The sequence below is a fragment of the Artibeus jamaicensis genome, unplaced genomic scaffold, assembly GCF_021234435.1.
Source record: "Artibeus jamaicensis isolate MK-2021 breed Jamaican fruit bat unplaced genomic scaffold, CSHL_Jam_final contig_64, whole genome shotgun sequence".
In the NCBI taxonomy this organism is placed as follows: Eukaryota; Metazoa; Chordata; class Mammalia; order Chiroptera; family Phyllostomidae; genus Artibeus; species Artibeus jamaicensis.
The window spans coordinates 792521-806808 of NW_026521911.1; the positions used below are offsets into that span (position 1 = coordinate 792521).

At 37.0% G+C, this 14288-nt stretch overlaps 1 protein-coding gene across 5 annotated transcripts in view; it reads left to right on the plus strand.

Moving 5' to 3' along the window:
- NUP98 (nucleoporin 98 and 96 precursor) overlaps positions 1–14288 on the plus strand; it is a 110179-nt gene that overhangs the window by 79843 nt on the left and 16048 nt on the right. For all 5 annotated transcript variants that reach the window (XM_037135757.2, XM_037135761.2, XM_037135762.2 and 2 more), the window contains 7 exons: positions 535–712; positions 1663–1827; positions 6674–6856; positions 7560–7716; positions 9144–9573; positions 11647–11876; positions 12747–13013. In XM_037135757.2, coding sequence (XP_036991652.2) covers positions 535–712; positions 1663–1827; positions 6674–6856; positions 7560–7716; positions 9144–9573; positions 11647–11876; positions 12747–13013 — 1610 coding nt within the window. The remainder of the gene's footprint in view (positions 1–534; positions 713–1662; positions 1828–6673; positions 6857–7559; positions 7717–9143; positions 9574–11646; positions 11877–12746; positions 13014–14288) is intronic.

The following is a 14288-nucleotide window of genomic DNA, read 5'->3' on the forward strand; positions in this document are numbered from 1 at the left end:
TGAGTTAAGAAGTTAAAACAAAAGATTTTTTTTTCCTGAAAGTCCGGGCCAAAAACATGGGGGCACATTATACATAGGAGTACAGTATACATGGCAAAGTATAGTAACATTCTGCAAGCATTTGCTGTTCATCAGTGGTTACTGCTATCATTACTCTTGTTGCGAAGTATGGTAGCACTGTAAGACCTTCACTGAGATTTAGGTCTTAGCACTGAACTGTGGCTACTGACCTATCTGCACTGAACAATGTCAAGGATGCGTAACTTAAGTGTTATTAAAATTAGATTGGAAGTAATTGTATACCATAGTAGTTTGGAATAAATGGAATTTGACCCTTGAATCAGATACTGAGCTAGTTGATATAGGGGTTAATTTCTTGCTCTTAAGCTTATGTACCTAAGCTTTGGGCAGTAAGACTCAGGTCTATGAAACAAAGTAACATAGGTACCTTTATTTGCTATTTCTATAGATGTTACTTGGCTTTCTTGTCTTAAATATGAAACATTGACATTTTAACTTGGTTGTGTGTTACAGGAAGGCTGAAGTTACATTGGATGGAGTTTGGCCAACAGATAAAACATCTCGTTGTTTAATAAAGAGTCCAGATCGACTTGCTGATATCAATTATGAGGGACGATTAGAAGCAGTTTCAAGGAAACAGGGAGCTCAGTTCAAAGAATACCGTCCTGAAACAGGGTCTTGGGTGTTTAAGGTACAGTCACTGAACTTAGTTCTTCTTTTCTATTTTTTTAAAGATTTTATTTATTTATCTTCAGATGGGAAGGGAAGGAGAGAGGGAAAGAAATACCACTGTGTGGTTGCCTCTTGTGCGTCCCTTGCTGAGAACTGGCCTGCAACCCAGGCATGTGCCCTGACTGGGAACTGAACTGTGGTGGTTTGGTTTGCAGGCCCACGCTCAATCCACTGAGTTACACCAGCCAGGGTGAACTTAGTTATTCTTAACTATATATAGTTAGAGTCACAAAATGTTTGTTATTTTCAAATTAGAAAATACCTATAGACACACATCATGATTTGCTCCAAATTATGTATCTAGTTAAACCCCCAGAGTAATAAGAGCCATTTATAAAACTTTATGGCCTCACAATTCAATCTTGTGAGCATTTAGATACACTTCCTAAGGTGTGATTTTCTAAGATGTGGCATCATTTAGGGACATCAGACAGAATTTTTATCTCTTGATGAATCAACTCCTAAATTTTCATTCTTTTAAAGATTTCTGGGATGAGAAGATTGCCTTTCTCTCTTCCTTAATAGTTTAACCCATTGGTATCTTTCTATTCTAGGCCATTTGGATTATTTAACTTAATGAAGGCTCTTGTGTTGGTAGAGAACAACTAGGCAGTATATAGATGTGAAAATAATAATGGCTCTCTTGGATTTCATTTCCCATGTTACTATATTCACCAATTATGTGAGCAACTAGTACATGCATCAACATCCTCTAAATCTTAATAAAACAGTAGTGTTATGGGTGACATTTCATTGTAGTTTCAATAAATTTTTGGTACTTTGTTTTTTAGCTAGTCTGTAAGATAGCAAGCACAAATATTGCGGAAGCTCTTCTGAATAATGTTAAAAATATAATTTTTTATATTTGTAAAAACAAAATATAATTTTGTTGGATTCTTCTCCTCTTAGGTCTCCCATTTTTCTAAATATGGCCTTCAAGATTCTGATGAAGAGGAGGAGGAGCAGCCATCCAAAACCAGTACAAAGAAGTTGAAGACTGCTGCTTTGCCTCCTGCAGGCCAGGACACACCATTCCAGATGGCTCTTAATGGCAAACCAGTACCTCCACCCCAGGTAGAGAAAGGACAGTGAATTTGAATGGAATCCGTGATACAGAAGTTAAAAGCAAGTCACTCAGCTAGTACAAAGCTGTTTCATGACCCCCTGGAACTTTGAAAAGTACAAATGTATTGCCAATCATGTTGAGACTAGTACAAGGGAGGGCAGGGCATGAGGTAGTACTGGCATGTTTTTTATTTGAGAGATTTAAGGAATTCTCCTGGGCTTTGGGTCATTTCTTCTACAGATTGTTTTTCTTAAAAAGCTTCCACTTCATTTGGACTTGCTGAATTCTCTCCTCAGTGATCAACTTAAGATATAGCCTTCTGTTTGTATGAGTTGATGCAAAGTAAATCCTACTTTTGTTGACTGCTGATGTGCAAGTTTAATCTTGTTCTTTATCTCCGTCGTCGTTTTAAAAGTTCAGTTAGTTTTCTGCAAGGATTTTTAACTGTTCTCTCAATTTGTTTGCTTATACTTCAGGTAACTTCTTGATAACTCGTATTTCAACAATACATAATCTTTATGAAAATAAAGTTTTAAGAACACAAATGAATTATTTGAACTGGGGAGGGTAGGGGATTCATTGTTTATTGCAATTTCTTGTATCATACTCTTTTTCAGTATTGTTAACCAGCATAAACCTTTTGTCCTTGTAAGGGAAGGTTTGTAATTTAAATACCAGGTAGTTTCATAGCCAACTCATAAAAGATTTACTTTCATTTGGATGTTGTTTATAGTCAATCAAGTTACAAAAAAAAACGTTTTCTTTGCTACCATACTCCCTCAAATAAGAGAGCTTGGTACAGAATTCCTTTGTAAAGAATCATCTCTACCTCTCAGCTGCTAAAGCAGAACCTTTGGAATTTTCCACACTACAATTCTTACAGCTGCTGATCTGTGCAATTTTTTTTGGTTTATTAATTTCTTGGGAGGCATTTCCTGGAGATTGTTATGTTTGTATGTTTATGTTTGCACATACAGAGTAAGGGGGGTATGATAAAAGTGGGAGATGGGGACTATATTGACTTTTATGTTTATAATCTTTGTAGCATTTAGAATACCCCTAAGATATCTCTTCTGAACTAATGAAACGCTGTAAATGGACTTGGTTTTCTAGTTTATTTTGTCTGTGTCATACAATTTTTATAATCCCTTTCTTTCCAAAGTGTTTTTTGAACTTAACATTATATGTATTTCTTAGGATAAGAGTCAGATAGCCTTACTTTCTGCCAATAAATTAATACGGAGGAGCCTTAAAATACAGCTGTGGGGGAAAAGCTTCATTGATGGACAGATGAAAATTTGTGAAATTTGACTATCACTGGTTTTTAGGCTCTTTAATTTCCAGAATACAAATAATAACAGATAATTATAAATTCTTGTATTGACACTTGCGTAAATGAGAGCTCTTTGACAAAGTGAACACCAAAAAAATTCAGAACAAGGTTGTAGGAAAAAGGTGATAAGGATCAAAATGGACAAAGAGGATACAATGGATAGGGGTCTTTTTTTCAGGTATCTTCTTTGAGGAAGTGGGTAGGTAGGTAGCCTTTGACCTTTTGACTAGGGAAAGCAGAAATGAGAGAAATGGTTCAGGTCGTTCAGATATTCAGGCTAAGGTGTTAAAATAGTAAGGTGGATTCTAGAGAACTCTTCCTTCATATTGCCCAGTAGCTATACAGTTTTTAGTACCAAAGACCTACCTTTTACTTGTCATGAAAATACTTAAGCCAACTGAATGAACTGGGAATAGACAACTGAATCTTCTTCTTCCCCAGGTCAAGAGGGCTGTCCTCACACTGTCACCTGGCCCCCTTAGAGAGGTTGATTTCCATGATACAGTGTTCTTCCAGTCTGCTGTAGCTTTTTCCCCCTGTACACAATCTCAGGTTTTAGGAGGATTTACATTAGTGTTTAATGGTCACATTTATTCCACTGCCTTTTATATAACGTCTTCTGTCACCTCTTTGTAGTTTGTTCTTCAGAGTTATTTTGCTCCTAAAAAGGAAGTAAATCTAAGCAATCAAAATATAAAGTAACTAAAATTTCACGTAATCTTCTCTTCTACGCATTTTAAGTTAGGGCACATTTTAGCAGAGAAACCTTTATACAGATGAAGTAGGGCAGTTGCAGAAATGTTTTATTTGGTAATGAGATCATTATGTCCCAAATGATGATCTGAGATCCAGTTTTTAGCTGGCTGCATCAATACCTTCAAATAAGTTTAAAATATTTTTAAGGAAAAAGGTGGTTAGGATTTAGAAGAGAATTCCATTTCACCTATGTATACATTTTTTAAAAGTAAAATGGCAGCTATCTAAATTTATCTAGATCAATATAGGTAATTTATCTAGGTCAATATATATTTTAATATATCTATTTTATATTTTCATGTAATTTATATACATATAAAATGATTGTACAGCTGCAAGCCTGTTTGCTTCAAATATTATTGTTATCGAGTCCTGTACCTCCTGCAGTGATAACCCTTAGTGTGTGTGCAGAAATAACACACTTAACCTGGTGGGCCTTTGAAACCCTGACATGAAATTTCTCTTGAGAACATAATGTTGTTGACAGGGCTGATTTCCCAGCAAAATAAATATAAAACAATCTTTGCAGTTAAGAAAAAAGCTATTTTGGAGATAGGCAACAGTAGTAGTTATATACTAGATTGAACCGTTTGGGTAAGAGGACAGTATGAATTATTTTGATACCTGTTTGACCGTGAACTGGTCATTTACCCTTTGTAGAAAAAGGGTGTCTTGATTTACTGTGCCTACTTTTATCACTCTACCTACTGGATTAAGAGATGCTTTATCTTTAGAGTATTGGCAGCCTTGTTTTTCTGAGGAAAATTATTTTGAGTTAGAGAGTGGAGGTTTCTCAAAATCATCAAAAGTTTTAATCATGAAACCTCACCATCCCATCTACCAAAATAGGCAGTCATTTCAGCTATGTACTTACCATTTGTAATGTACTGTGCTGGTGTTTAGACGTGAATAAGATAACCCACTTTAAAGAGACTACAGTGTGGGAAAGGGAGAGTTAAAATGATACTCTGGCTGCTTCTCCCAGTACATGCTTTTCTTTTCCACAGACCTCCCAGGAGATTCCTTTTTTATTTTCTCCTCAATTCCTTCTGAGCCTTTGTATTGTTGTTGTTATTATTATTATTATATTTTTCTTTCCAGGACTGGCTCTGAAGAAGTATCTGATCTCCCAAGATTTCATTGAAAATAAACAAATGTATTTTGTGGGAGTTTATTGCAATTACATAGATATATTTTAACAAAATTTAGGGTTCCAGGAGCTTATCGGTCCTCATGGTTTCATAGTACTTCACTTTCCCCATGCCCACTTATTGGATGATATCTCATAGCTTTGAACTGTGCTTGAGGATGGAGCAAATAAACCTTGATTCTTAGCATTCTTTTAAGAGATATGCTGGTCCCTTAGGTCTCTAACCTAATTATTTGATGAGATCATTCCCATTTGCCTAAAAGTGTTCTAGATGAACATCTCTTAATGTTAGCATTTTTCCTTTGTTGAGTAATAAGTTGGAACCATCTTCCCCTTTTTTCTTTTCCTCTCACCCATCCTTATTCCTTCTTGTCCTGTCAGAATCAGTTGCCTTCTCTACTGTGTACTAAACACTGCATAAGGCAATATAAATAACAAAGAAAGGGTTCAGTGAATGTTAAATTTACCAATGTGTTTGGTGTTACAGCAAACAGCAGGCCATGTCTGTTTTCAAGTCTCAACAATCTGGTGGTATAGGTATCCCCCCAAATTATACTACATTGTAATATATTGTATAAAATAGGTATAGAGAGGGTGTTATGGGAGCTCAACAGAGGAGAGTACTGTGTGGTTGACAGGGTGGGAACTTGTCATAAAAGTGCATTGGTTAAAAATAACATTAGGGAGCTATTGGAGTGAGCGTTTCCATAATCCTTGTAGTTATAATGGGTACATCATCAGCAGGGCTGCATTTTTCCCAGAATTTTAAAGCATAAAAGTAATCAGACCTGCCTGTCGCTTCCCCAGTAGGTAAAAAATAGAATCATTTTTGCCTTTTGACTGTTAACTAGCTTCCAGTTTCTTGAAGCAGGCTTTGGTGATTGGTCTCATCTTAAACAGCAGTTCACCATGTATCTAACACCTTGATTTTTCTAGTTATAAATGGGAGCAGTCATTCTTTTGGTAACTCTTAACACTTTTAAGCATAAAGGAATTATTTCCCATGTTAAAATTGTTCCTGATAATATTATTTTGTTTTCTTTTGGGGAAATTAGACAGTCTTTGTATCTTATGTGGTACTACACAAGAGACCTTAGGACTCAGTCACCCAGAAGGTAAATTCCAGGCCCCACATTGTGTTAATTAGAAATTTATTTTTTAATGATTTCTTTAAAACAGGGCAAGTTACTAGAAACTTTGGTATTTGTACCTTTTATTCTTCTCCCAGTGGCTTCTAGGTCCAAGGCAGTGTAAGTGCAGTACGACCCTGTGTAAATTGGAAAATGGTAATTGCTAGCTAATTACGTAAGGCATAGTCTTTATCTGAAGATCACCATTTGTTCATTATGGATGTTGCCTTAGGTCCAGAGACCAGACCATGATATTACAAAAAGGTGATTGTATGAACTGTCGTTTGGAACCCAAATACTTACCGTGGAAAATTTTAAAATAATTGTTGAATCTTTTTTTAGCAAATATGCTACCTCACATTGTATAGAACGGGAAGAATCTAATATTGCTGTATCATATTCTGAATAAACTACATATGGCTTGAAGCTCTATGTCTATTTGGTGTAATTTAATGCTGCTTCCCTGATCTTTCTACTGTCTACAGAGCCAGAGCCCAGAGGTGGAGCAGTTAGGGAGGGTTGTGGAACTGGACAGTGACATGGTAGATATCACCCAGGAGCCAGTTTTGGATTCCATGTTAGAAGAGAGCGTGCCTGAGGATCAGGAACCTGTGTCCGCCTCAACACACATTGCATCTGCACTGGGAATTAATCCACATGTTTTACAGGTGAAGTCCTAACCCACCCTTACTACAACAGGAAGCCAAACTAATACTTATTTCCCTTGCGTCATATCAGATAGTTTCCTTCATTTAAGAGCATGGAGTGCTAACCGGAATAAGAAAAAACAGAAATACAGCCCATGTTTGAGCCTAACTTTCCCATTCAGGGAGGAAAGGCAATGTTGAGATTCAGAAGGCCTGGATTCTAATTCCAGTTTTGTAACTATTACTATGTAATAGTTATACTTTATTACATAGTAACTTTAGGCAAGTCTCTTAATATCTATGAGCACCGATTTTTCTCTGTAAAATACTACTTTATTTACTTCATAGGGTAGTTTTGAGGCTCCTGCAAATGCTCCACAAAAGTTAAAAAAAAAAAAACTAGTAGATTCCTTTTTCTTTAAGCTCTGTGTCAACTTCCACTTGTCCTTGCCTTTTGATATGTTAATTAGTTTAGCCTTTGGCTTGTTGTTTGACTTTGAAATCATTTAGCAAATATGAGCAACTGCTACTAAGACTAGATACAATGGAGGGAGGAGTATTATATAACTTCTGCCCTTCCGGTACTTTGAGTAAGTTACACAGATGTTATACCTGCTCTGGGCACAACCTTGAAGCAGAGTGATTTATTTGTTGTTTTAACTGCATTTTTTGTGGCCTTTGGATTTGGGGGAGCACATTCATTCTATAGATATTGCCTTTTTAGATCATGAAGGCATCATTGCTTGCTGATGAGGAAGATGCAGATATGGTCCTGGATCAACGCTTCAGCCGCCTTCCTTCTAAAGCAGATACTTCTCAAGAAATCTGTTCTCCCAGACTCCCCATTTCAGCATCCCACTCATCAAAATCCCGTTCATTAGGTACTGTAAAAGATGCTGTTTTATAAGAAAGCTATAAAGTCCTACATTCACGTATTTTCTAAATTGAGTCAACTTCTCTAGCAAATACACCCCTAAAGACTTTGACAAGGATGACAAGAGAAAATGTACTATTTTATATATCTCTGTTATGTGGGACCAGTTTTTAAAAATCATGATTTGCTTTATTGGTGCTGCTGAAGAAGTTATATGGAGAAAAAAAGCATTAGTGTTTTCTTTAGGGTTACGTTTGCATTTGCTTATGAATGTGGATTTGACAGTCTCACATTTCCTGATTTTTGTCAGACCATAGAGGAAATAGCAAGTTGTCCCGCATTATACTCTTATTTTACAGTCCTGACACTATCCTCATTGCCTTTTAGGGGCAAATGTTGCTTCTCATAATGCACAAAACTTGTCAGATTTTTCCTTTTCTGTAAACCTTCTCAGATTCCCAAGGAAGTGATTATGTGTTTGATTTTAAAGGTTTCCCTTTCCTGGTGAGCTTGTATCTGTGTGTGTGGGTTGGAAGTGGTGGTGTCGGCAATGGACATAAGCAGATGTAATGTCAAAATATCTTGGAAACCAGAGAGAGGAACTACCAGGAAGTGATTTCTTTATGTTGTCTTAAAAACTAAATGTTAATTTTTCAATTTTTCTGAGTGCCCTAGTATATTAACTTTCCGTCTTTAATACTTTAATTAGTAAAGTATCAGTTAAACTTTCATAAACCTTTTCTATAATGGGCACTACACAAAAATCTCATACTTCAACAACAGCTCATTGCTTTGGACAGGAACCATATGAAATCAGAAAATAGGCAATAGTAAGGAGAACTGTCTTTCTGAAAGGCACGTGTTTCATCACAGGATGCCTTATTGGGTCTGTGTTTCTTTAAGTCTAGCACTGAGTGTTAACAGTGGTAGGAATTTGAGTTCTGCTCTTTTTTAGCTTTTGAATCTGACTAAGAAATGGTTACATTTGGCAGTCTGACAGGGACATGAGCCTTGGTATCATCTGTCAGTCCTACGGCTCTGGTAGCTTCATGGATTTGGATTTGAGCCCAGTGTTCTTGCTTACAAAATGAAGATAATAATGTTCTTCATTTAATGAAGTTATTAAAGAATGAAATGAAACAATTTATAGAAATTGCTTACGCAGAGTCTGCTGCAGATAAATGCTAAATAATTTTTTTAAATAGTAGTAGTAATGCTTATTATTAATGTTGTTGATGTCATCATCATGAGAATTTCTGCCTTGATTTTTCTGGTTGAAAGAGTAATTTCTGCAGTATCTGATTTAAATCTGTTTCTGGTCTTCTATATCTGATTTAATTAGTTTGGTAAAGCTGTAATTCAACCTCACTGATTATTGTTCAAGAAGCAATAGTATATATTCTCTAATAGCTTTCTCCCCCTCCCTTATTTTAGTTGGTGGGTTACTGCAATCAAAATTTACAAGTGGAGTTTTTTTTTCACCAAGTGCCTCTGTGCAAGAATGTCGCACTCCCAGAACATCATCTTTGATGAATATCCCATCCACATCTACTTGGTCTGTCCCTCCACCCTTGACCTCTGTGTTTACAGTGCCCAGCCCCGTCCCTGAGGTTCAGTTGAAAACAGTGGGTACTCGCAGACAACCGGGCCTAGTCCCTCTTGAAAAGTCTGTTACCTATGGCAGGGGGAAACTCTTAATGGACATGGCCCTATTTATGGGACGCTCATTTCGGGTTGGTTGGGGCCCCAACTGGACTCTTGCTAATAGTGGAGAACAGCTAAGTGGCTCTCAGGACCTGGAAAATCATCAGATTGCTGATTCTGTGGACTATGGATTCCTGCCTAATCCAGTAGCTGTTAAATCGTGAGTCATATTTTCTTACACTTTTTTTAAGAAGGTTTTATTTATTTTTAGAGGGAGGGAAAGGGAGGGAGGAAGAGAAGGAGAGAAACATTGATGTGCAAGAGAAACATTGATCCGTTGCCTCTCGCATGCCCTCAGCTGGGGACCTGGCCTGCACCCCAGGCCATGTGCTCTGCCCGGAATCAAACCAACAACCTTTCAGTTTTCGGGATGACACCCAACCCATTGAGCCACACCAGTCAGGGCTCTCTAATGCTTTTTGAGAAGGGCAACATGGTAGGTGAGAAAATTTATTTTTATCTTCAGGACATCTTTCCTGGTATATTCTTAGCCCAGTTTTAGATAGCAGAAGATATCTATATAATTAAAAACCATCAAGGTAGTGGTTAAACTTCAGTTGGAAAAGTAACAGACCCAGAGATAATGCTGCAGCATTCCTTGGGCTTTCATTCTTTTCGTTATATCAGTCATTTTTTAGTATTTTCTCACTTATTTGCGATTTCTTCACATGTAAGTTATATGAGATCTGTCCAGAAGGTATCCAGCCATATAATGTGAAAAACAGAGACATTTATTGAAGAAGATACAAGATGCATGAAACATTGTGCACAGGACAATGACACCTCAGTCCCCTTCAAAGTAGGCACCTTGGGACCTCACACAGTTCTTCCAATTGGCATCAGTTGCCCCATTATATTTTCCTGAATCTTGATGACGGTCAGAAATCTCTCCCCTTTCAAAGATGATTTTAGTTTTAGGAAAAACCAGAAGTCCCAGGGTGCCAAATATGGGGGCTATTGGGGAGCTGAGTCACCTAGGTGATGGGATATTTCACCAAAAATCTCTGCACAAGATGTGATGTGTGAGCAGGCTCATTGTTGTGATGAAGCTGCCAATCACCAGTTGCTCATAGCTGTGGTCTGAATCATCAAAATGGTTTCTGTGGAGGAATGTTCAAGCTTAATGCAAAATTTGGTGCAGATTCATTGCTCACTCAGTCATGTTGAATGCAATGGCCACACAGTACGCATGCTCACTCAATGGCATCTACAGCCCCCACTGATTAATACAGTGAAGTCATTGTTTACACATGCACATTCCAGTCCACTGCCCATAGCTGTCAGGTTACATTGATGCCGCACAAGCCGTTACCGTTATATCAACAGTGGCCTGGCTTTTTCCAGACAGACCTTGTATGCTCAACTAAACACGTTTTCTGTAGCTTAGACCTGATTAAATGAATGTATGAACTGTGAATAATTCATGCATAAATATTTGGAAATAAGGTGACAGTTGATAACGGGGATTTCCCCACCATTAATATTTATATGTGCATGCTCATAGTTCTATATATTTTACATATATGCCATACAGATTATATGTATAGCTTTCTGGTATTTATTAGGCAATAAGCATACAGTTGTTTTGTGCAAAATACATAATAGTTTCCTATTTACTTTTTATAATTACTATAACAAATTGTTCCATTTTTACTACAGATTAAGTGGTTATGATCACCTGTTGTTCTTAGTTTTTAGAGTTGACTTTGAAGAAATAAACAACAGTATCTCTTAACCTCACAATTAGGAATGTTGATCCTAAATTTTGGTTATGCACAATGTCGTGATACTTTGGAGGCTGTTAATATCAGTCTTAAAAATTGAATCAAAGCCAGGTTAACTATATGCTTATCTTAGTTTAGAAGCAGATCTTCAATGGCTTTTGATACCTTATGAAATATAATTTGAAAAATGGTATCACCTAGTCACACAATTTTTGACTCTTGGATTTCATAGTATCCAGATGCATGCTGAAGTCAGTTCCAACTCTAACTGATTCCTATACTTGTTGGAATCTCAGCTAAGAAGCCTTTGGATTCTGAATGCATGGGTCAAATAATTTGTTAATTTAGAATACAGCAAATAAATTCATTATAGTTTGACATGAGGAAACAAAATTTTTTTATTTTTGCATTTTATTTGTAATCATAAAAAGAAACAGTTCTAGTTTTAGGAGAATTCTAGCATTTTTCTTATCTTTATTTTCTGTCTCGTTTGTCGCTTGTCCTTGTAGCCTAAATGAGTCCCCATTCAAAGTTCATTTGGAAAAACTCAGTTTGAGAGAAAAGAAGCTGGATGAAGACCTGCAGTTATACCAGATACCTCTGGAGCTCAAATTAAAACATAGCACTGTCCATGTGGATGAGCTCTGTCCTCTCATTGTTCCCAATCCAGGAGTTGCTGTTATTCATGACTATGCAGATTGGGTTAAGGAAGCATCGGGAGATTTCTTGGAAGCACAAAGTGAGTATGGACTATGCTTCTATTTAATGTCCCAGGAACAGGGGTAGGATGTTCATAGGAGGATAAATTTTAATATGCCAGTGTAGTAATTGTGTGAATACCTGAGCATTGTCTATAGTTGAGTTGGCATGAGCAAAATCCGAGCAAGGAGAAATTATACCATTGTTTACTATTACTCTTATGGCCTTTATCATATAAATTCTTATTGTAAGGAACTGTAGCCAGTCAAATCTCCTAGATTTATTAAATTGCATTCCTTCTTGCTTTTCTAAATTTTACCCATTCTTCCATGGCCAGCTCAGTGCTCGCTTGGTCTTCCCAACAACTTTTGTGTTTATAGCTTTCTTTCTGACCCCTCTCACAGTTGTCTCTCTTATCTATTGTGACCATGTTTTTCTGAACCAGTACTGTAAACCTGTGTATTAGAGTTGGCTCACTCTTAAGTGCTTTAAACAGTGTCATTTAGACTCACTAAATGTTAAGCTATCCCTGTAGCTGGACAGAATAATTCTTCACAAGTTTTTATAAGACATCGTATTTTTTTAAAGCATCTTGTAAGCAGAATTTGATCAAATCAAAGGACTTTATCATTTGAGGTTATGTTCCTCTACCATAATTAGGTAGAGGAAACTGTTTAAAGGAGCACTGAGTTAATTGGTTAACTAAGTACCACAGGAACATAGAGTGAGCAGGCAGTATACCACACACCTCTGGAGCCGAGTAAGATGGAAACAGACTCAGGGAAACCACCTTGAGTAATTGTTTGGAGTAGTTAGTAATTTAAGTATTTTTACACCACAATTAGAGTGATGCCCCCTCTGTAGTTGCGTAAGACTTTGTCTTAGCATTGTTTTCCTGTCCCTTTCTTAGCTGTGAAGCAGTGGAGCCTAACATGGACATTATGTGAAGCTCTGTGGGGCTGCCTGAAGGAACTTGACAGCCAGCTGGATGAACCCAGTGAATACGTGCAGATTCTGGAGCGAAGGAGAGCTTTCTCTCGCTGGCTGTCCCATACTGCTGCACCTCAGATTGAAGAGGAAGTCTCCTTAACCCGAAAAGACAACCCCGTGGAGGCTGTTTTCAGCTACCTCACGGGCAAGAGAATCAGTGAGGCCTGCTCTCTGGCCCAGCAATCAGGTAAGGCATATGGTCCTTCTCTGCACCTCTGCCTACTTCCACTCACAGTCCCTCCCTTTAATTGTGGATTTGCTTTTGTCTTCTATCCTGGGCATTAAGTGTAGACTTCTCAGGAAGATTTCTGGTTCCTCCAGAATAGGGACTACGTCTTCTAGTTTACTGTTTAGAACCTTAAATATTACATTTATTTCGTTAAAGTTATTTTAAATTTGGCTCTTACTGGTGTAGCTCAGTTTGTTGGGCTTTGTCCCACAGAGAAGTGGCTGGTTCAGTTACAAGTCAGGGCACATGCATGGGTTGTGTTTGGGTCCCCAGTTGGGGCGCATGCGGGGGGCAGCTGATTGATGTTTCTCTCGTACATCGATGTTTTTCTCCTTCTCTTTCTCCTTCCTTTTTCCTCTTTCTAAAATAAGTAAAATCTTTTTTAAATTTAGTTTAATTTTATATGCTAAGTATGTACTTGTAATAAAACTAGAAAGTGCTGATAAGACTTTCTATAAAGCTATAAAGATTATGAATCATTAAAGAGATAAAGTTACGCTCACTAGCATGCATAAGTGTAGTGGAAGAGGATCCTGAGTGTCAGAAGTCAGGTCCTTAGATTGATTTATTTATCCACATACTCTATTTTTCCCCCTTTTTATTTTCTTACCCTAAAATTAAGCTTTTGACAAGGCACTGCCTTTCAACTTACTAAAAACTTTTGCTTCACTACCTCTGCTTTCAATAATTGATAGAACTAGACTGAAAATCAAGAGTATAGAATAGTTGAACTTTATCAACCAGTGTTACCTGATAACTACACCCAACAAGAGAAAACACCTCAAATCAATAACCTAAGCTTTTACCTTAAGAAACTAGCAAAAGAGCAAACTAAACCAAAAGGTAAAAGAAAGGAGGAAATAATAAAGATTAGAACAGATATCAGTGAAAATGAAAAAATAAAAGCAGTAGAAAAATCAATAAAACTAAAGTTCTTTGAAAAGATCAAGAAACTTAAATTTTTAACTACACTGACGATGAAAAAAAGAAAAGACACAAATTGCCAAAGACAAAGGTGAACGAGTAAACATCAATATTAACCCTATAGAAAAGGGACTACTGTGAGGAATTCTGTGTCAGCAAATTCAAGGACTTAAGTAAAATTGACAAATCCCTAGCAAAATATAAGTCAATCAAAACTGACTCAAGAAAAATAGAAAATCTAAATAGATACATAAGAAGCAAAGAAGTTGAATTCATAATTAAAATCTTCATTCAGGAAAACTCATACCC